This window comes from Arvicola amphibius, chromosome 8, assembly GCF_903992535.2.
Source record: "Arvicola amphibius chromosome 8, mArvAmp1.2, whole genome shotgun sequence".
Taxonomy (NCBI): Eukaryota; Metazoa; Chordata; class Mammalia; order Rodentia; family Cricetidae; genus Arvicola; species Arvicola amphibius.
In genome coordinates this window covers 80,496,296-80,519,345 of record NC_052054.1, presented here as the reverse complement: position 1 = coordinate 80,519,345, position 23,050 = coordinate 80,496,296, and the positions used below count along the sequence as shown (strand labels likewise).

Genomic DNA, 23,050 nt, shown 5'->3' with positions numbered 1-23,050 from the left:
ACCGGGTCTGCTGAAGCTGGACAAGTGGCTGGGGGTGGATAAGGAGAAATCCTTGGGCTGGCCGTCTGGGTCCCCAAGCAAGCTAGGCTTCACACTGTGTTCTCCAGCAAGGACGACAATCATCCTTGCTTGCAGAGTGGGTGCAGGGTTGGCTTGGCACCAGTACTCGTCCTACACTGCAATGTATGGTCATTTCCCGTCTTGAGGCTAGGCAGGCTTCCCAGTCTCGAAAGCGCTGATGAGCCCTGCCCCTGCACTGTTCTTGGGGAAACCCCTGGTTTCCGAGCACTGTGCTCCTCAGGCCTGCCGGACTTGCACAGGCTCACACAGCACTGCTGAGAGCCCGGTGGGCTGGAGTCTGATCTGGAGTGCAGGACTAGACTGGGGAAGTCCCACAAACGTGGGAGCTTCTAAGACAGGAACTAAGAGGCTCAGGGACTGGGTGGGGAGAGGAGGAAGAGGTCTTCCGCCCCCAGCTGCGGTTCCCCCCCCCCCCAAACTTCCGCCCCAGACCTGTTCCTCCCGGCATCAAACTGACACTATCTCCACCCCACCTCTCCGGTTCCTCCCTGGTCCTCTTCTAAGTCTTAGGGAGAAGCCAGGGTGTTGAGACTCGTTTTGTTCGTTTGCTTGTTTGTTTCGAAGACAAGTTCTCATTCTGTAATCCAGTCTGGCCTGCACTTCATTATGCGGCCCAAACTGGCCTCGAACTCACGACGATCCTCCGGCCTCAGCCTCTCGGGTGCTGGGATGTCAGGAGTGCGCTCTCACGCCCCGCCCAGGCTGCTTAGTTTTAATAAAAATTTCTTCTATCCATCGGTCGGTGCAAGTCTCCTAGCCGGACTCTTTCCCCAGCCATCTAGGCCGAGGCCCGCGCTCTGTGTCTCGGTCCCCCTCCCGGTGGGGGCGGCGCCGTGACGCGCGGGGCGGGAGCAGGAAGGGGGTGTCGCTGACGCCGCGGCGGCCTCCGGCGGCTCCGGCCTTTTGTGCGGACCGCGGGGTCCGTTGGGGGCGGCGGCCGAGGCAGGCGAGGCCCCGGAGGCCCAGCTCAGCGCAGCCGGCCGGGTCGTGCCCTGCAGTCGGGGCGCCGCATCCATGTTCGAGTAAGAGGCGGATCTCGGGGTGGGGAGCGGGCACGGCGGAGGGATCGGGCCGGGGCAGGGGGCCGGAGCGGATTTCCAGAGCTTGTGCATGTTGGAGCGACCCCGATGGGGAACTGGAGCGGGGACACGTGTCTCGGGGTACGTGGGGGCTTGCAGCCCTGCGGCAAGGCCCGAGCTTGGGGCGTCACTGCCGGCCTGGGACGCGCACGGGCAGCGGGGCGCTCCCCCAGGCCTGGATCGTGCCTCTTGATGAGCCCTAACCCGGCTCCCAGATGAAGGGACCACCTCGATCCGCCCCACGCCCTTCAGTTCTAGGCAGGCCCCGCAGCCCCTCGGGTTGGTGGTCCCCGTTTGTCGTGGCGGCTGGGAGAAGGAGCTTCTTTGAGACTGAGATCTTGGCGGGATGGGGGTCGTGTGTGTTCCTACCTGAACCCCCATTCCTGTCTGATTCCCTGTACAGGCGGGTTTCCGTTTGTGATTGTCTTGGAAATGCCTGAGCTCTGAGTGTGTGAGTGTGTGTGTGTGTGTGTGTGTGTGTAAAACAGCTGGGACAGCTGGGATCCTTTGGGGCAGTGTTTGTGTGGCTCTCTGCGTGTTACCTATCATCTTGTGTGTGACGTGGTGGCTACTGGTTTGAGTGCATCTGGGGCTCCTGGACCCACCGTGGACGGACTCATTTTCTTTGTGGCGCCATGTGCAAATTAGACATTCAGAGCTTGTGCCTCATTGTGACTTTGGAGTCTCTTGAGGCGGTTTTGGGGTTCCAGGTGCCTGTAATTTACCGTGAATGACACCTGCGTTTTGAAGGGTCCCTGTGAGTTGCCACTGTGTGAGCCCCCATTCTGATTTTAGTATGTGTACATGGAAGGCTGGGGCTCTGCTACTGTGTGTCTGACATCCACCTTTGAAAGTCTTTTGACTCAGTGGACAAGAGGAGACTGTAAGTGTCCACCTGTGATGTTGTGTGTCTGTGGGTGGCTGTAACTTACCTCTGGTTCCATCCACAAAAAGGTTCCTGTGTATCCATCTGTGACACTGTTGTTGCATCCCCCTGGGTGTGGGGGAGATTCTGTGAGCCTCTCAGACCCTTTGTGGCTTTGTCTGTGAAGAGAGACAGAGAGACCCCTTGTGGCTTTCTTGAGGACCCTCCTCCTGGGACCTTGGGTGGAACCTTGACTGCTCTGTAAAGCCAGCCCCAGGCCTCACCTCACCGAGTGTGCAAGTGTGCGAGTGTGTGTGTTATTCCTGAGTCGCCCGAGGCTACGGCATGTCAGGGTTGCTGTCACTGCAACAGCTGATAATTACATTCCTTGAGAACCGGCCTTTGCCTTGTTTTCTCTGCCTGAGGAACACCCTGAAGTCAGAAGGAGAGTCAGGATGAGTAGGTTGACCTAATAACTGACCTTCGGGATGTATGTCTGGGTCACTGGGTGCCATGACTAGGTGACCTGTCAGTAGGTTTGTGGCTTTTGCTGCTGTTCTTGTCTTCAGTGTTTCTCTAAAACTTTCCTGCGGCTTTATATGTGAAGCTAATTTATCTTGAACTTACTGTGTTTCTCTGAATTTGGAACTAATTCCAGGGCTCTGTGTGACCATAGCATATTTGTGGTGTGTGGGGGTGTGTATGTGTGTGTAATGTAGGAATTTCCTGGCACTTGTGTACGACTATGACGTACTGTGCTGTAGTTGTTTATGTTTGTGACACTACTGTGCTTTTGACAGACAGACATACAGGAGAGATAAGCTTATCATACCTGCAGGCAAGTTTGCCAATGACTCGGTTTTCCATTTCCTGCGCACCTGCGTGTTCTTTCCCTCTCTGCCCAGAGGCAGTTTCTGAGGCCTAGGAAGCCTAAGCATCTTGCACAAGGGAAACCCATTCTCTTCTGAGTCCCCGCCCCATAACGGTCCTCCTCTCGCCACTTCTGACCCCTCCCTTCACTCTGCCAGGACTGGCTGGACTGGCGTGGGCCGCCCTGGGGCTCTTCTGCTGGCCCTTGAGAACTTCCTCTTGGTCCCATCCAGGAGCAGAAACTGGGGGATGAGCTTGACTTGTCTGGGCCTCCAGCCTGCCCAGTTGACCTGGGGCTTCAGAATAGGCCAGGCCTGAGTTAAAGGCCAGAGGTGAGAAGGGGCCACAGGGAGTGGTGGTCACTTTCTCCCTAGAATCAGGACGGTGGCCCAGGGTCTTCAGGCGTGTGTTGTGAGCCCGTTTGTCATCCTCAGCTCTGCTGCTATCCTCAGACCTGCCGGCCTCAGTCCTGGCTCTGAACCTGTTGTCCCGAGTGAATCTAGCACTGTCTTCTCCCACCCACCCTTTGCCAGCTCTGTTCTTTGTCCTCAGCCCTTGGCCTCAGGGAGCCTTGCCCAGCTAAGCCTTTGCAGTCTGGCTCACTTAAGTAACCCTGGCTGCTCCTAATGATTCGGTCAAAATTCAATGCGTTTCAAATTGTAAGTTGAGGTTTCCGGTGGGGCAGGGCAGAAGAGAGATTTAGAAGTTTCTTTTTTTGTTTTGTGGTAGTCCTGGTGATGGAGTTCAGGGCTTTGTACATGCTAGGCGAACACCCTTAACCCTGAGCTGTACCCCGCAGCTCCTGCTGGGTAAATAGACTGTTCACACCCCCAGCCTCTCACTGGTGACTTCTAGACAGTTTACTGCTGAGCCATGCCCCTTGGTCCCTCACCAGTAGGTTCAAGGCCTTTGAGCTACACACCCCCAACTCTGGGGTTCTTAAAACTGGATCTTGGTATTCAGTCTAAGCTGGTCTCAAACGTGTGTGTGATCCTCTTGCCTCAGCCCTGGAGTACTGCATTAGCAGGAGTACATTCCTACCTCCTCCGGCTAGACTCTGTACTCCCTGGTACTGTTGGCGGTAGTGTCCAGTGGGCTTTGCTGAGCTTTATAGCAATGGCAGGAGATTGCCCAGATTTCTGTGGCTTTTTTTCCTGATGTTCTGGCCCCCTGGTTAGTTCAGCCAGTCCCAGCAGCAGAGAGTTCGAATCTATTGCTTGCACTGTGTCTCCACATATGTGTGTTTAGACAGCAATAGGAAGGCCTATGACACCAGCTGAGGTCCCTCCAGGGTCAGCATGGCTTCTTGGATAGTTCCAGGAAGGTTGGTGGCAGAGCTGTCACCCCATTTCTGCAGCCATGCGAAGGGGAAGCTGTCACACATGGCTTCTTTGTCCCCTTGTCTGACATGGCATGTCGCCTCCAAGTAGCCCTAAGCGGTCAGAACACCAGGTGAAAGCAAGGCTAGGGGAGGTGCAGATGCTGGCCCAATGCTCTACACGGAGGCGCTGGCTGATGGCTCTGAGACTGGAAGGAAGCCTTTGAATTCAAGTGTGGTGGGACCCAACTCTGGAAGGGAACAAGCAAGTGTCATCTCTTCGCTCTTGTCATGGTGGTGCCTACTCATGGGCACCTGCTAGGCAGTGTGGAGAAGGATGGGGACCCGGGGGGGGGGCAGCATGTCGCTGGCAGATGCTCTGCGAACAGAGCAGCTGAGGGGGTCAGCATAGAGCTTGGAGGTATATCTGTCGATCCCGGGGCTGCCTCACATCCAGTGGGGGAAGAGCAGAGGGAAGAAAGGAGACAGAAGCCAGAGGAGCGGTAGTTCAGATGATGAGGGCCAGGGAAGAGTTGTAGGCTTTCCTGGGGTAAGCGGGGTGGGAGCACCTGATGTGGGTGGGCATAAGCTTTCTTGACCTGTACGTTGGGGCAGACTGAGTTCAGACACCAGAGCATGGTGACCACAGGCACTGGGCTGGCCCAGGAGGACAGGTAATGGTCCAGGCCAATGTTCATGTCTTTTTATTTAGTCACGGAATTTATTAAATGAATTTAGTTTATAAGAGTCCTGTGACTTCTTTTGCAGCCTATCCGAGCAGGGCTAGGGCAGAGTGGGAACTAAGACAGCTCCCAGGCTTGTCCCTGGAAGCCCATGGAACCTGTCATCACAGAAAAGTCACAGCTGGGTGACTGCTGCCCCAGCAGGGTATGGGAACCTGCGGTAGGGAGGGGGCGCACCAAAGTCTTCAAATATGCATAAAAATTCTCCAGGCATGTAGCCAGTAAGCCGACTGAGCACCAACTTTTCACTGATTTCTTGATATAACTACAAAGCAATGCCAGCCAGACCTTAGCTTAAAAAAATCAGCCAGGTATGGTGGCACAGGCCTGTTATCCCTGCTGCTATTCAGGAGGCGGACACAGGACAATCAAAAGTTCAATCCCAGCCTAGATTATTGAGTGAGTTCAAAACCAACCAATACAACTTAGTGAGAGACATTGCCTCAAAATGAAAAGGAAAGGAGGTCTGAGGGTATGGCTCAGTGGTAGAGCATCTGCCTAGAATCCCCCAGTGAAAGGTTGGGGGTGTGGCTCAATGGTAGAGCCCCTGCCTAGAATTTCCTAATGAGGGGTTGGGAGTGTAGCTCAATGGTAGAGCCCCTACTTAGAATCCCCCAATGAGAAGCCGGGAGTAGGGGGCTTGACTTAGTGGTAAAATGTCCACTAAGCATACAAGGGTCTATGTTCAAATCTCAACTCAGAAAAAAAAAATACATACACAAACACACACACGCACACACACACCAAACAATTACAGGGCGAAGAAGAGCAAGGGCAGTGTAGACAGAGGAAGTGGCATGTACTAAAGATTATAGACGGGAGAGACATTTGAAGAAACATCCTGGGAGGTGGCGAGATGGTTTGGTGGGCAAAGGCGCTTGCTGCTAAACCCAACTAGCCAGGTTTGATTCCTGGGATCGACATGGTAGAAGGAGAGAACCAAATTCTGAAAAACTTCTCTTATACTCCAAAATAGATCTGTGTCACTAGAGTTAGAATCCTTCCCAGAAGCCAGCTGTGCCTCCCTCTGCCGGCACCTTATGCTTGTAGCCTCAGTTTCCACTGGAAAGCTGGACGGTCATGGGGCCAAGCACAGTGTTTTTGAGCAATGGTGGCAGCACACGCCTTTAAGCCCAGCATTCAGGAGGCTGAGACAGATGGATATCTGTGAGTTCGAGGCTAGCCTAGTCTACAGAGTGAGTTCTAGGACTAGCTCCAAAGCTACACAGAGAAACCCTGTCTCGGGAAAAAAAAAAAAAAAAAAGTCAATCACTCACTTGACATAATCCCGATAAGAAATCAACAATGGTGTCCTTTTAAAGTCCCTGCCACTCACCCCCACTGCCTGTATTGCAGTTAGTGTTTGCACAGTTACCAGAATGTTCTGTTTGCTTAACGTCCGCCTCCGGCGGGAGGTAAACTCACCAGAACCAAGCCATATTTCAGGTCCCTTGTCAGTGCTGGTTCCAGCCAGCGCGGGGCAGTTCATTCAGTCCCACGGTGTTTATTAAGCATTAATTATGTTCCTTGTCTCTAGTTCAGGTGCCAGGGGTAGAGATAACAACCAAGACTTCCTCCAGTTCACAGTGTAGGGCAGGCAATAAACACACTGAATAAACAATTGAGCAGGGTGAGCGCAGATAGTGGGTGAGCGAAGAGGGAGAGCGGAGCCTCCTTGAAGCCAAGGGACCTCAGAAGAGGAGCGCTCAGAATGAATGAGATGGAGTCGATTATACTAAAGCTGTGGTCGGGGGGAGGCTTTTCCAACGCAGGGAACCACAGATGAACCACAGGGAACCCGGATGCGGGAATGACCCTGGGAGCTTAAAGAACAAGAGGAATGACTGGGACAAGGGGGGGGGGGCATGGGGCCAGGGAAGTGACAGGACCTGGTCATGTCAAAGTCGGGCCTTAGAGAACCTGAGATGACTCAGCTGGTAACCAGCTTTCTAGGCTGGGGGTGAGAAGAGACTGTGGGGCGTGGATAGGAGCAGAAACGAAAAAGAAAACTTCCGTTGCAGATGTGTGGAAAGGAATGGAGGCTGGAATGAAGAGAAGTGGCCATGAAAGGAAAAAGGGAAGCAGGTGTTGGAGGTGGTGAGACTGGGAACAAATTAAAGATGAGGGTAAGGCAAGGGAAGACATTAAGAGAGATGCTACAGGGGCTGGAGAGTGGCTAAGAGCCTCTATCGCTCTTTCAGAGAACCTGGGTTCAGGTCTCTGCACCCATATGGTGACTCACCACTTCCTGTAACTCCAGTTCCAGGAGATCTGACGCCCTCTTCTGGTCTCCATGGGCACTGCACACCTGTGGTGCACATAAACACGCATAAATACAAATACATAAAAATAAATAATACATTTTTTAAAAAGGTTCTTAGGTTTGCATTTCGAGTGTCACTGTTTATAAAGGTTTGCTTTATGAATGAATTAGTAAGATAATGTTCAAAATTATCAGGTGTTGGGCCAGTGAAATGGCTTCATCAGGTAAACACATTTACCATGCAAGCCAGATGACCTGGGTTCAACCCAGAAGCTGTCCTCTGACCTCCACTTGTGGTCACAAAATAGCAGGTGTCATTGAGAGCTCACTGTGCCTGGCTGCATTAAAGAGACTTCACAGTTTGATTCCTTTACACCCCAAAACAACTAGTGTGACATCATCATTCCCTGGGTTACAATGAAGCAATAGAGACAGGAATGTTCAGGTAAAGGCTCTAGGGTCAGAGAGACAGGAAGTAGGTGAATGGGTGAGTGAAGAGGAGGGAAGAAGGATGGATGGATTGACGGACAGATAGGCTGGTAGATGAGTAAGTGTAGGGGTGGCAGATGGATGAGTGGCTGGATGGGGTAAAGGTGGATAGAGGATGCATAAATTAGTGGATGGCTGGTCTGGCAAATGGGTGAGTGGATGGAAGGACTGATAGGTAGATGGCTAGATTGGCGAATGAATGGATGGATAAATATAGTTGGATGGATGGATGGATGGATGGATGGGTGGATGGGTGGATGGGTGGATGGGAAGGAAGAGCCACTAGATAATGGACATACGTTCAAAATCAGGTTCATCTGTGCCCCTGGCCTGTTTCCACCCACCCACTCCTCTTCCTCTCTCTTCCTAGCACCACACCCCATTCTGGCCGGAGCTCACCAAGCAGCTCCCCGTCTCTTCGGAAACGGCTGCAACTCTTGCCCCCAAGCCGACCTCCTCCTGCTCCTGAGCCAGAGCCAGGCACCATGGTGGAGAAGGGGTCTGATAGCTCTTCAGAGAAGAGTGCTGTGCCTGGGACCCCCAGCACCCAGAGCCTGGGCAGCCGGAACTTCATCCGTAACAGTAAGGTGGGTGTGAGCTCAGGTGGGTTTGGTAGAGGGCGGCCAGGGCAGAGAACACCAGGGTTCTGTTGTAGAACATTAGTTGAAGATGGGTTGCATTCGTTTATGCTGTGGAATGGCTTTAGTGATGCAAGGATGTGCTGCATTCTTTTGTGTTTATTTGTTTAACTCTGTGAAGTTATGTTACTCTGCCTGCCTAAAACTCTCAATTGGTCTAATAAAGAGCTGAATGGCCAATAGAGGGGTAAGCGGGGCTGCCAGGCAGAGAGAATAAATAGTAGGAGAAACAGAGAAGAGGGAAGGAGTGAGAAAAGGAGGAGAGGAGGAAGCCCGGAGTCAGACAGACACTAAGTAAGAAGAAAAGAAAGACATATAGAATAGAAAAAGGTAAAGTCCAGAGGCAAAAGGTTGATGGGATAATTTAAGTTAAGAAAAGCTGGCTAGAAACAAGCCAAGCTAAGGCTGAGTATTCATAAGAAAGAATAAGACTCCATGTATTTATTTGGGAGCTGGGTGGTGGCCCCCCAAAGAATAAAAGATTTTTTAAAAACCCAACTCCAGGCTCCTCCTGACTCATCTCTTTCTCTTGCAGAAGATGCAGAGCTGGTACAGCGTGAGTATCTGCACATGGGGCTTGATAAAGGTCTTGGAGGGATGGTCTGCCTGCTAGGAGCCCCAGCCGGGAACCCCAGCCCGGAGCCGTCAGGGAGCAGATGATACTTACAGACCCACACATGAGATGCTTCTGTTTAACACACTGGGTCGCATGCTGCTATTACGCTCTCTAAGTGGCCTTGGGCGAGTCACTTAACCTAGCTGAGCCTACCTTTCCCTTCCCTAAGAAACAGCAGCCCAATCTTGCAAGGCCAGAGGGATTTGGGGAACTGAGTAGGATTCACTGATGCCGGTGGTGGTACCTTGCACAGAACCTGGCTCATATATGTCAGGAAGGGCTGGAGAGATGGCTCGGCGGTTTAGAGCACTGGCTGCTCTTGCAGAGGACCCGGGTTTGATTCCCAGCACCTGTGTTTGGCAGCTCACAACTGTCTGTAACTCCAGTTCGAGGGAATTAGATACCCTTTTCTGACCTCCACCTGCACTGTGCACACATACATGTAGGAAAAACACTCATACACATAAATAAACAATTTTTTAAGTCAGTAAATGGCACGTGACCTTATGGTAACGTGTATTAGGAACAAAGAGGCCCCAAGAGCTGAGAAAATGGAAAGGGATTGAAAGCTTTTGGGTCCCAAATAGGGGCTTGGAATCTGCACTCAGGTTCCCATGTCCCAAACCTCTCGGCAGATGCTGAGTCCGACATATAAACAACGCAATGAGGACTTCCGAAAACTGTTCAGCAAGCTCCCTGAAGCAGAGCGCCTCATCGTGGGTGAGTCTCCATGCCCCCAGCCCCAGTCTCTGACCTGGATCTCTTCCTCTGTCCTCCTTCGGGCCTCCCTGCTGGCCTGTGGGCTGTCCAGCCACAGCATGTGTGACTCAGATGTCTGCCTGTCTCTCGCTTGGCTACTCTCAGATTACTCCTGCGCCCTGCAGCGGGAGATCCTCCTCCAGGGCCGCCTCTACCTCTCCGAGAACTGGATATGTTTCTACAGCAACATCTTCCGCTGGGAGACCACAGTGAGTTGAGCCGCAGGTGGATACAGAGGGGAGTCCAGATGGGCGGGGCTTCCGGCTCGTTCTCACGGTCCCGTGCTATCTTTAGATTTCCATCCAGTTGAAGGAAGTGACCTGTCTGAAGAAGGAAAAGACCGCTAAGCTCATCCCCAATGCCATTCAGATCTGTACGGAGAGTGAGAAGGTGAGTGGTGGACCTGATATGGGGAGCACTAGGATCACCGCAGGGATTCCCCCAGCTCACCCTGAGATGCCTCTCAGAGCAGAGCCCCATTCGTATTGCTCCTGGCCTGTTTATTTCCATCCCTTGCACCCCTGATTTTGACCGGGGTTTCTTCTTCCTATGTGATGTCCCCTCACATAGATGTCCTGCAACACAGTGATCCTGCAATTTCCCATGAATCCTGCAATTCAGATGCCCCCACCCAGCCAAAGCTGGGATTGGAACCCAGTCCTTTATGCCTGCCAGACCAACATTCCACCACTGAGCCATCTCTCTTGATCTTCTTTGTTGGCTTTTTCTTTTTGGGGGACAGGGTCTCTCTACATAGACCTGGCCGTCCTGGAACCTGCTCAGTAGTCAGGCTGGCCTTGAACTCACAGTGATCCACCTGCCTCTGCCTCCCAAGTTTGTTTAAAAATATTTATTTTTATTTTGTGCATATGGGTGTTGGTTGTGCATATGTGTGTACCGCATGCCTGCAGTGCCCATGGAAGCCAAAAGAGGGCATCAAATCTCCTGGGACTAGAGTCAGAGATGGCTGTGAGCTCCCTGAAGTGGGTGCTGGGAACCCAGACCAGAGCTTTGCAAGAACAGAAAGCACTCTTAACCACAGAGCCATCTCTTCACCTCCTAGACCTTGTTTGTTTGCTTGCTTTGGAGATGGCATCTGGTTGTGTTGCTCAGGCTGACCTCAAATTCCAAACTTTGCCTCTGCCTCCCTGGTACTGGGACAGCAGCACACCTGGCATTTGTCCATTTGGTTGAAATGTATCTATGTCATTCTGGGGTCCTAACAGGAAACAGGAAGGACCAGGGAAAGACTCTGTAGCAGGTGTCCCTTTGTGTTTTGTTGGCCCAAGACTCGAGGAGTTAATGTCCTTGACAGCCGAGAGGACTAGGAGAGTGCACTGGGCTTGGCTCTCTCGGCACCAGGCATGGGGGAAGGTGGCTCAATGGGATGTCGGGAGACACCTCCTGGAAGCCTTCTCCCCACTGTGATGATCATGGGGTGTCCCTGTTCCCTCTGGCCTCTCTCCTTGCAGCATTTCTTCACCTCCTTTGGGGCCCGTGATCGCTGCTTCCTCCTCATCTTCCGCCTCTGGCAGAACGCGCTGCTTGAAAAGGTGGGCATGATGCTCAGGGTGGAGACTGGGGTTAACCAGAGAGGAACTCAAAACCTTGGGAAACTCCTGGTTCTTTTGTGGATACCAAGCCTTGTGCATCTGTGGCTTCTCCAAGGGTCTTGTCGGGGGTAGGCCAAGAGTTCCCACCTCTAGTGTTGAAGCCAAGTCCCTCATGAAGGAGGAAGGAATTGGTATAGACTGGTCTATACCGGTGCCCAGAGAAGCCTCCGTGTGAGGTTCTGCTAGCAAAGAGGGAGGGGCATAGAAAGTGAGCAGCCATCACACCTGTCCACCAAAATTGCCAACACCGCTCAGTCTCCCATCCCTGCTTGGCTGTGTGCCTTGCTCTCTCCCGGATACTCATCCGCCAGGGCAGCTCCAAACTGAACGTCTTTATAAACAAGACTACCAGAAGTCTCCACTCAGGAGTCTGATGTGGACAGTGCCCCCCAAAGGGAAAAGGGCAGAGGAAGCCTAAAATTCGAGTCCTGCAGTTCTAGCCTCATCACCAAGTAGCTGTGTGTGGCCTGGGCTGGACCCAAGGGGGACCATGGGTGGGAGCTGGGCTCAGGCTGGGTGGATTAGGCATTGTTGGGAATCTGATCTCTGTGCTATTACGTCTCAGCTGGGTGACCTTGAAGGGGCTACTGGGCACAACTCGTCCTAAAGTCCTGATAGTGTTGTACTAATATCTACATGAGTTAGCACTTACTCAGAGCCTGTAAGAATGCCAGCAGCTGCCATGGCCCTGGCTGTTATCATTAGTTGCTATTATTTCATTGTCACTGTGGCCCAGCCGATCCATGGGCAGCGGGAAGGCCATGGCTGTTGAGGATGTATAGAGGAGAATGGAGACAGGGCAGCACAGGGGTCGAGAGCTTGGGCTCTTCTGGGATCTGGCTGCGTTTCCATCTTCGTGGGTCACCTGTGTGACCTTGAGCACGTGACTTCCCCTCCCGGAACCTCCAGATCCCTCTCAGTAAAAAATGGGGAGCTTCCCTGGCCAGTGCGTTGTGGACTTAGGAGGTCTGAGGTGTGGCTTGTAGGGCCCAGGGCCCAGACTTTGCCGAAACAGGTTGACTAGTGATAGATGCAATATGGAGTGGTTTCTGGGGTGGGTAGCCATGCTGCTCCCTAGTGGAAGCCAAGGGAACTACTGGGACCCGGCCATGGGAACAAGATGCCAACTTTGCATCCCTTGTGTCTAGACACTGAGTCCCCGCGAGCTTTGGCACCTGGTCCATCAGTGCTATGGCTCGGAACTGGGCCTTACCAGTGAAGATGAAGACTATGTCTGCCCCTTACAACTGAATGGTCTTGGGTGAGTTGGAGGTGGAAGGTGGAGCCGAGGGATGTTGGGAGTCTCCGAGGGACCTTCCTGGGTCCCTCAGATCTGCTGTCAGATCTGCTGTTGACAGACATGAGTAACATACCTTTTTCTAGATCTCCTAAGTGCTGGGTGGCCAGAGGTTACTGTGCAAAGCCAGGGATGGGCTGGGGAAGGAGAACTCAGTGAACATAGCATGTGGAGGCTTGAGGATCCAGCCGTCTCCCACTTCCTCCTTTCCCTTGCAGGAGTCCCAAAGAGGTAGGAGATGTGATTGCCCTCAGTGACATCACCCCCTCAGGGGTGGCTGACCGCAGCCAGGAGCCAAGCCCTGTGGGCTCCAGGCGTGGCCGGGTTACCCCGAACCTCTCTCGAGCCAGCAGTGATGCAGACCACGGGGTGAGCAAGTGGGAGCTTATGGAGCGAGATGGAGAGGTTGGGAATGGAGAAGGGAGCATGGAAGATCAATAGAGGGGCAGACATTCGGCAGAGGAATGGGGGGATGGGTGGGAATAGACAATATAAATAGGGGGAAATACAACAGAGAAGAAAGAAAGGGAGGACACGGGAGCAAGACAGATGGACAGCAGACGGGTAGGCGGTAAAACTTGTAGGACAGGCATAGGCATAAGCCCTCTTCACTGGATGGCCCTGAAGCCTCTGTCAAACTAGCCAGGTCCAGGCATCACGTCCCCAGAGTTGGTCACTACAACTCCAGCAGTCTGTCTAGCTCACTGACCCGTGGGAATCCTTGGGCTGGAGTCAAGATGTGAGAAGGCTGGATGGAGCCCTTCTCTGCAGGCCGAGGAGGACAAGGAGGAGCCGACAACCAGCCAGCTGGATGCCTCCTCCAGCCAGACAGCGACCCCAATAACAGACCCTCCGAGTACTGAGCCAGCCCCACCAGATGGATCCACGTCCCTGGGCCCCTTAGATCTGCTGTCCAGAGAGGAACTATTGACAGACACGAGTAACTCATCTTCATCCACTGGGGAGGAAGGTGAGACCGATGGCCCCAGTTCATTCCCTTTGGTTATACCCAAGTGGGAGGCATTGGTACACAGGGTAAGCCATGCATGTGGCCAGGGATTTCATTCAAACGATGTGCCATGAGCCCTGCATTAAAGGTCATGTGACCAGAAAACATAAGCTATAAAGTTGGTCACATTCATTTTCTCTGTACTGAATTTCAGGTATACTTTACTTTTGTGAGCACAGAGACAGAGCCCTAGGCCTGGCTACATGGCAATGTGTGGCACAGTAGCCATAGCAGAAATCCCAGGCTTGGCTTCAATTGGTTTGACATGAAAGATGACTCCAATTGACCGTAGGGGTCTGTGTCCATGGGTGCCATTGTGGTGGCTTTTGTTGTGCCCACCTTGAACCACTTGTATGAGGTTAGGAAGGGTTGAGTACTCTTCCAGGTTCTGAAGTATCTCTTGTTCAAGAAGATGAGTTGCCCTTCCACACTGGGAGGCCTGGGGGTGAGGAGGAACAGTTGACCCAGGGAAAGGGAAGGGTGTATTCACATGACAAGGACCTTTTGTCTCCCAGGTGACCTGGCCGCCCTGCTTCCCGACCTCTCTGGCCGCCTCCTCATCAACTCCGTCTTCCACATGGGTGCTGAGCGTCTGCAGCAGATGCTCTTCTCCGACTCAACCTTCCTCCAGGGTTTCCTGCAGCAGTGCAAGTTCACAGGTCAGGGGTGAGGGAACAGAGGCTCCCTTGGGTAGTATCTACACGAGCAGACCGCGTGTGCCTCGTATTGGTTGAGTGGCCTTCGAGAGGCTTTCCCGCCTTTCCACGCCTCGGTTTCTTCCGCACACTGGGTGTAATTGTAGTACCTGCGCTACCGTGAGAAGTCAACGAGTCGCTGCAATGAAAGGCTCTCCAGCAGTAGCCACCCTAAGTCTGCCCAGTACAAGTTAGTGATCTGGCGTGTGGTGTCCGCTCTCTCAGACTCCTAGAGGACTGGGGAGCGTGGAACGTCTGAGGTGGATAGCATAAGTTTAGGCTTGGTTTTAATCAGCTCTTATTTGTGGGTAGAACCCTGAGCAGACAGAGGTAGGTACAACCAGACATAATCCTCGGGAGACTGGAAGACGGTGGAGCTGGGCTGGGGAGATGACTCAGTCCCTAACGTGCTTTCTGTGCAAGCATGAGGACCCAAGTTTGATACCCAGAACCCACATAAAAAGCCAGGTATTGGGCCAACAAGATGGCTCAGTGCTTGCCCAAAACTCTCACGATGGAAGGAGAGAACCAACTGCTCAAGTTGTCCTCGGACACACATGTGCCCTGATACACATGCTCGCCCCATAAATAAAGAAATGTAGTAAAAAATGTTTTAAAAGGGATAGAGAGATGACTCAGAGGTCTACAGCGTGTACTACTTTACAGAGGACCCAAGTTCAGTTCTCAGTAGCGGGTCTGCTCATAACAGCCTGTAACTCCAGCTCCAGTAGGATCCAATACCTAGGCACCGCACTCACATGGACACGGGGACACATACACGCAACAACAGCAGCAAACACTACAAATAAACTAGCTCTAGAAGTCGGGCACTGTGGCACACACTTCTGGCCCCGTCACTAGTGGGCTTGATCCCTGGCTGGCTAACCTATCTCAGTTGGTGAGCATCAGGCCATTGACAGACCCCGTCTCGGGAAAACAAGGTGGGTGTGCCCGGAGAGAAATGACACTCAAGGTTGTGCTCTGGTTCCCTTGTGCACCCACACATGTCTAGAACTGCACTTATGCACACGCACAGGCATGGACACACATGCAGACACATGTCATGTCCTTCCCCCTCCTCCCAGACAACAGAGGTAACATGTTAGGGAAATCAAGGCCTGGAGTTCCACTGGGAGCATGGAGAATGGTGGAACAGGGACCCAGCTGGAAGGATTTAGAGAGGAACTAAATTCAGTGTGGGGCCTGCTAGGCATGAGGGTTCAGGAGACCTCCAGAACATGGTGTCCCTGAGGTTGTGGTTTTCTCGTTTGGTGCTTTGGAGAAACCACACATGGCACAGAAAGGAACTGAGTGTCTAGCAATGCATGAGGCAGTTCCAGAAGGGTCAGAACACTGGGCCGGAAGTGCCCCAGCTGTCACTATCACCGTAGTTTAAACTTTTCGGTTTCTAAACTCAAAGTGACACGGGTCTGGTGGCGCAGCTGGGGACAAACCCCCAGAGAATGGAAAACCTCTGGCAAGTCTGCATCTCCTATTGCCTGGTAGTCAAGAAGGGAAAACACCGTCCTTACTCTCCTCCTCCCTCCCCTAGATGTGACCTTGAGCCCCTGGAGCAGCGACAGCAAGTGCCACCAGCGTCGAGTCCTGACCTACACTATCCCCATCAGCAACCCGCTAGGCCCCAAGAGCGCCTCTGTGGTGGAGACACAGGTGGGTCGGGTGAGGTGGCCAGCTGGGTGGCGTGGATGTGGATGTGAGAGGCCTGACCTCCCTCCTGCCCCTGCTCCCCACAGACACTGTTCCGGCGTGGCCCACAGGCGGGCGGGTGTGTGGTGGACTCCGAGGTGCTCACCCAGGGCATCCCTTACCAAGACTACTTCTACACTGCCCACCGCTACTGCATCCTGGGTCTGGCCCGGAACAAGGCCCGGCTTCGGTGAGCCCAAGTGTGCCTTATCCCTGTTCCATCTCAGGGCTGCCTCTTACCCTGGCAGAGGTCAGAGGGGAACCCTAGGGACCACAGAGGTCATTGGAGCACTGAGAAGTGTATATAAGTGAAGGGAATAGTTGATGTGCTCAATCACTTATTGAACATCTATTCTAGGCCTGAGGGACAAAAATCCTCCTGTTAGGGACCCCAGACTGCTGGAGAAATTCCAGTGAATGAAGTATTGCAGAAAGATCTTCAGTTCACCTACTCACAGCAGGCTGGAGTGAGGGGCAGGAGATTGTTTCCTGACTCTGATGATCAGGGAGGGCCTCTGGGAAAGTAGTTCACAATGACGGGGGTGGGGGAGCGGGGAGTGAAGGGGAGGCTTTTCATTTGGAATGGCCGGTACAAAGGCCCTGAGTTAGAAGCTTGGGAGTAGCTGGAGCATGGGAGTAGCTGGAGTAGGGAAGTAGGAGGGGAGAGCCAAGGTCCATGATAGTTCATGAAGCTTTGCAAGGTTTCATGGTAGGCTTGACCATCAGCCGATGCACCCAGAGCAGGGCTCTGAGCACAGAGGACCCTGAGTTGAGTTCACACACAGGCTCCTTCTGGCTCCAGATGGGGGCAGGGAGACCAGGAAGAGGCCTCCTACTCTGTTGTGCAGCTGTAGAGGTAAGGGCCAGGGCTAGTTAGGAGGAGCAGCATGAAGGACAGTAGGGGAATTCTGAATAGGTTGTGTAGGTGGACAGCAGGACCTGTAATCTCAACACTGAGAAGGCTGGCACCAGAGATTGCCAAGATCAAGGCTGCAGAGTGAGTTCAAGGCTGTCCTGGGCTGGGGGTGTGGCTCAGCCTTTGAGCTCCTGCTTAGCAGGTAGGGAGGCTCAGGCCCCAGAACAAACCAAAACTAAAGACTGTGATTTAGGTTTAAGTGTGAATGGAAAAGGCTGAAGAGGCCGAGGTCCAGGTCTGAGGTGTTTAGCCTGAGCCACGGGAGGGGCTGTTTGACAGTGACAAAGCCCTTCCTCTGAATTAGAAGTTTGGGGCACACAGATTGTCCTCCCCAAGACCTGACCTAGGTTCTCCTCTTGTTCCCATCCTAGTGTGTCCTCAGAGATCCGCTACCGAAAGCAGCCGTGGAGCCTAGTGAAGTCTCTCATTGAGAAGAACTCGTGGAGTGGCATTGAAGATTACTTCCACCATCTGGGTAGGGGACTGAAGGCTGGTGGGGCGTGGGCTGTGGCTCAGCCGGGTGCAGACGTCCTGAGCCGGCTCCTTCCTGTCCCTTAGAGCGAGAACTCACCAAGGCAGAGAAGCTGTCCCTGGAGGAAGGAGGGAAGGATGCTCGTGGACTACTGTCAGGCCTGAGGAGGCGGAAGCGGCCCCTGAGCTGGAGGGGGCACGGAGATGGGCCTCAGCACCCAGACCCAGACCCCTGCACCCGGACCAGCATGCACACCTCAGGTGCGTTGCCTTCAGGCGGGCAGCTGGAGGAGGGGGTCCCTGAGGTGTGCCTGGCTCACCCCAAGCTGCTGTTTCACAGGTTCCCTCAGCTCTCGCTTCTCGGAACCACCCCTAGATCAGGGCCCTGGGGCAGGCATCCCCAGCGCCTTGATTCTCATCAGCATTGTGTGAGTAAGGGGCGGATGTGGATCTGCAGCCTGGCTGTATGATGGGGACCCAGTGCTTGGCCTCTCCTGGCCTCTGCTTTTGTTGGGGTGTGGGCTCAGCTCAGAAGGATTGCATGGGATGGTGTTTGGGATGTGGCCAGCAGGGTCCCCATGAGCTGCTTGATTTATCTTAGAGAAGTCTTTCTTGTGGAACAATAGCCACCCTGGGGATCCTGAAAGATGAAAGGGGAGACAATTTTAGAAAAAGAGGCAAAATATGTGGAGTTAGCCACTCAAAAGAAGTCAGGTCATGAATACACTGTCTGGTTTTCCTGTACCCAGTCCCGAGCTGGGTGAGGACCCAGAATCCCATGGGAGTGGTGGAGAAGTTGGAGAGCTGTCGTCAGACCAGAAGGAAAAAGTGGGCTGATATGGGAGGTCCAAGGCAGCAAAAGATGGAAAGACATCAGATTCAGGGTAGTTGAGGATGGCTGAGCTGAGACTCGGTGGGGCTTGGGCAGGGACACCAGGCGTTTGGAGGACAGCAGGTATGGGAGGACAGGACACTGAGGAAAAGCAAGAAAGATCCCCCAGCTTCAAGCTGACCCAGGTCGCATGCTCAGCCTCTGGAGGTTCCAGTTTCCTCAGGTCACCCTGGAGGAACCCTGTGGGCTGCCGGGCTCAGAGTAGCGACCCTGGGTGGAGGAGGGCTAGATACCAGTAATGCCCTGGTCAGTTCTCACATCTCTGTCTTCCCCTCGCTGCCTCCGCAGGATCTGTGTGAGGTAGGGCCCTGAATTCTGCCCCTGCTACCCACCCCACCCTCCTATGGCAGTTCATCCACCTGCAGCATTCTCTTCCTGTTCAGTGTCCCTGGCTCTTCCAGGGAGGATGGCCAGCAAGCATGTAGGCATGACATAGGTCAGGGTGTCAACCCTGTCTTTTCTGCTTATGGGCTGTGTGACCCTAGGTCTATCGGTCGCCCCTCTGAGCCTCTTTCCTTCTCTGAAAAGGGTGGGTAATCGTGGAACCCTTTAAGGTATGGCTACGCTGGTGTGTTGGGGGCAGGGCAGAGCTCCAAGCCAGACTAGAGGGAGCCTCCCAATCCCAGGATCCCTGATCTCTGGCTCCGTCTGCAGCCTCATCATCCTCATCGCCCTCAATGCCCTCCTCTTTTACCGTCTCTGGGCTCTGGAGAGAACGGCCCACACCTTTGAGTCCTGGCACAGCCTGGCACTGGCCAAGGGGTAGGTGGAGAGCCTGAGGGTAAGGTGGGGGGGGCGGGCGGAGCTCACACCGACGGGAGCATCCAGGGCCCTTCATTTGGATTCTGCATCTCCGCAGCAAATTCCCCCAGACCGCCACGGAGTGGGCCGAGGTCTTGGCTCTGCAGAAGCACTTCCACAGTGTTGAGGTGCACAAGTGGAGGCAGATCCTCAGAGCATCCGTGGAGCTCCTGGATGAGGTGTGAGGCGGTCATGTGGGGCGGTGGGGCCTTTGTTTCTCTTCTCATAAAACAAGGGAGGAAAACCAGTCCTGGTACAGACCTCTTAGCTTGCTAGGGAGCTCCATGGAGCAGAAGGGGAAAAAAAAAAGCTATCATATCCTGAAAAGATGTCCTTCGGGCTTGGCTGGATCCAACCACTTGGCTGTAGTAGGAATCCCTTCTTTCTGTTCTGCTGGTGGCAGGCTGGGTGTGGGGGATGTGCAGAGGACAGCACTCTCTGTCATTAGCTGCTGGGGACACATGCGCATCCTCAGCCAGGTAGGACTGGGCTTCGTCCTCTGCCTGCCTTGGGCTTAGGTCTTCTTATAGGGGAGTGACTCTCCCAAGGGCATTTGGGTCCTATCTCCAAAATGGGGTTGATGAAGCCACCCTGTGTAGTTCAGGGGACAGCCAAGGTCAGACTCCATTGTGTGACTTTATGTAAGTGACTGTCATTTGAGCCTTGTCTGCGTCTTCTGAACCTCAGAGAGTAAGGCCATCCTTGATGAGCTGGGAATGCACAGGCATTTGGAGTAGTGCCAAGCATACTATAAACGCTTCATGGACTTGCTATTGGTGAGCCTCACCCAGGCATACAGTAGGTGCTCAATGAATATACTGTCACCATATAGCGCTGCCTTTAGGCCCAAGAAAACTGCAGCCAGCAGCTGCGGAAGACTAAGGAAAATGTGAGGTACTGAGGTGGGTACCCATGATGGGGGGAAGATGAGAAAATGAGAAGACTGAGGGCTTCAGGGCTGAACTGAAGGATTAATAGAAATACTGTTTAGTGGGGCTGGAGGCATAGCTACTCAGTGGTAGAGCCTCAGCGTAGAATCTCCCAGTGAGGGGCTAGGGATGTGACTCAGTGGTAGAGCCTCTGCCTAGAATCCCCCAGTGAGGGGCTGGGGTGTGGCTCAGTGGTAGAGCCTCTGCCTAGAATCCCCAGTGAGGAGCTGGGGGCGTGACTCAGTGGTAGAGCACCTGCCTAGAATCCCCCAGTGAAGGACTGGGGGCGTGGCTCAATGGTAGAGTCCCTACCTAGAATCCCCCAGTGAGGGGCTGGGGTCGAGGCTCAGTGTTAGGGCACTTGGCTAGCATGCACAGCACATGGGTTATATCCTTAGTATGGGGTGGGGTAGAGCAGAAACCCAAAATAAAACTAAAAATATTTTATTCCCTAGCACACGTTAAAAACAAAACTCCCAATTTTTAGGGACACTGTTGCACCCAAAACCAAGCTCCCAGAGAGATGCTTTAGTGGAAAGGGCATGCAGGACAGGGTAAGGAGGGAACTGAGAGTGGGGCTCCTCACTCATGGAAAGCCAGCAGGACTCCCCAGTCCTGAGTTCAAGCTTGATTACTTTCCTTTCCCTAAATTCCCAAGGCTACTGAGACCAAGTCGCTGTTACACCTTAATGAGATTAAGAGCCCTTAGCATAGCTGGGCTGTCCTGCCACTAACCTGAAGTGACCCGTCCTCCAGCCGGCCTTGCAGCAGGAAGTTACTCTCTGTGACCAATACATGTGGCAGATACAAGATGAACCGGCTGATTTTCTCCCCACAACGTAGCAACATTTAGCAACTGAGGGAAGACTTATTTTGTCCCGTGGCTTCAAGATGTGGTCTGTCACGGTGTCTGGGGAGGCTCGGGCCATGTTGTTAGTGGCTTGGTTCTTGCTCAGGTTATATTGGGATCAGGAAGTAGAGGTAGAGACCGGAAGAAAGGCCAGGCTATAATCCACAAGGCCACTCCCTAGTGGCCTAGGTCCACCAGCTAGCGTCCAGACCGCTGAGGATTAAGTGTTCAGGGACTTGAGCCCAGGGCAGAGGACATTTCACAGTCAAACCATAAAAGGAGGAAATGTTTAATAGGCTCAAGATGTGCTGTCAATCATAGTGGGTGCCCTGGGAGCATGAGAATCACAGACCAGGAAGTGGAATTAGGGGTCCTGTTTGCCTGTCCAAGACCTCCCCTAAGTAACTAATTAGGCTCTACTGCTGAAGGCTCCACAGCCTTCCGCAACAGCTCCATCTGGTGGAGACCCTTCAGCACACCAGCCTGTGGGAGGGGTTCAGATGTAATTAGGAAGATCTTCTCCCCTTTGGTAAACGGACAAGATGTAGGAGTGTGGCATCCTTTCATTCAAGATTAGGACTTGGTCAAAGTCACCTGGAGGACTTCCTGTGGGTCAGACTCTAGCACCCTCAAATCTCTTATAGAGTCCTATAAAGCCGGGACATAAATCACTCATTCCTCAGGCAACATGGTAGTCCTACAGCAGTGAAGAGATTGACCCACTGTTAGGAACAGCAGAGTCAGGATTTGGACCCAGGCCACCTGGGTCCCAGAATTTCACTTTGAGGAATTATCGGGCAGTGGGGCAGTAGGGTGGCAGGGCTGTGCAAGACAGCATAGATCATGCGCTCATCCCACCTCCTCTACCTCTTCGGCAGATGAAGTTCTCCTTGGAGAAGTTACACCAAGGAATCACCCTCCCGGATCCTCCACTGGACACTCAGCCACAGCCTGATGACAGCTTCCCCTGAAGACTCCTGATCAAAAAGCAGTTACCGCCCCCCAAGTGGACAGAAAGACATACGGAACCCTGGCAGCCACTGCTGGCACGGTGCGAACACCGCCGGGAGGTTTCCGCCTGCCCCTCCCAGTGGCCCCGCTGAGAGTCACACAGACCTGGGGACCATAGAACCAAGATGCACTTTAGATCTGTGTGTGTGCGCGCGCGCGCAGACGCGCGCAAGTCCAGCTGCCACTGCCTGCTCGGCCAGGGAGCTGGCCCAGCCTTTGGTAGGCTCTTCCCCCAACTAACTTATTTTGCCCAGCTGGGGTTGTGGGGGGGCACCTTTTGGGGTGCACGAGGCCCTCATCTCTGGGTTTAATGTATTATATTTATTTGGGGATAGCAACCTCAATAAAGGGTTGGAAACGGCTATGAAGCAGACTTCCCATTCGCTGTCCATGGTACAGGTTCTGGAGTCCTGGCCCTGTCATCTGATGCCAGATCTGCCTTGTTCAAGAGCAAAGCAGCTGCCCCAGGTGGCCTACATATTAGCAGACACTTGATGGGGGCACATCAACATGGAGGACCAAAGTTGAGATCTGCCATCAAGGAGATTTTAAGTCAATACGTATGGCCTTTTGGGTATTGGGGATTGAACCTAAGGCCCCTGAATTTGCTAGGCAAGCACTCTACCACAGAACTCTATCCCCAGCCTTTTGCCGTTTTTTTTTTTTTTAAATTTTAAACTTTATTTATTTTGAGATGGGTTTCCACTATGAAGTCTTGCATCCTGGAACTTGCTATATAGACTAGGCAGGCCTTGAATTCACAAAGATCTGTCTGTCTCTACCTCTCCAGGGCTAGGATTAAAGGGGTGGCCACCTCTAATCATACTTAATACTTAGATCTCTAGTTTCTTTTCTCCTGTGAGATAGGGTCTAACTAAATCTGCTTGAACTTACCCAGGAAAGCCCTTGTAGGACCTAGAACGTGTGTTCCCACCTCAGTCCCCCGAGGAGCTGGGATGCCAGGCCTGCGCCACCAGCCTCAGAATATGCCTCCTAACGGGACTTGGCAGAGTAAGCCAAAACTCATTCTATTTACCACAGAATCGGAAGGAACGATGAAACTCGTGTCGCGAGCATTGAGTGGGGACCAGGCTTTGCTATTCCTTTCATCCTATGACAAATTCTTAGTCCCCCAAGG

General features: G+C 53.1%; 1 protein-coding gene across 1 annotated transcript; it reads left to right on the top strand.

Annotated features, from left to right (window-relative positions):
* Positions 1-954: 954 nt before the first annotated feature.
* On the top strand, positions 955-22,280 carry Gramd1a (GRAM domain containing 1A). Its single transcript, XM_038339652.1, has 19 exons — positions 955-1,103; positions 8,079-8,295; positions 8,882-8,902; positions 9,598-9,682; positions 9,827-9,930; positions 10,016-10,111; positions 11,194-11,274; positions 12,483-12,595; positions 12,850-13,000; positions 13,403-13,601; positions 14,156-14,299; positions 15,888-16,006; positions 16,090-16,232; positions 17,330-17,433; positions 17,517-17,690; positions 17,770-17,857; positions 18,976-19,083; positions 19,181-19,301; positions 21,780-22,280. Exons 1-19 carry the CDS (start codon positions 1,096-1,098, stop codon positions 21,870-21,872), a joined length of 2,169 nt encoding a protein of 722 aa, XP_038195580.1. The 5' UTR covers positions 955-1,095; the 3' UTR covers positions 21,873-22,280.
* Positions 22,281-23,050: the final 770 nt, after the last annotated feature.

Coding starts and splice junctions, on each gene's coding strand:
- Gramd1a (XM_038339652.1), top strand. Junction 9,683..9,826: donor AGCAGAGCGCCTCATCGTGG/GTGAGTCTCCAT, acceptor GGCTACTCTCAG/ATTACTCCTGCGCCCTGCAG. Junction 11,275..12,482: donor AGAACGCGCTGCTTGAAAAG/GTGGGCATGATG, acceptor CCTTGTGTCTAG/ACACTGAGTCCCCGCGAGCT.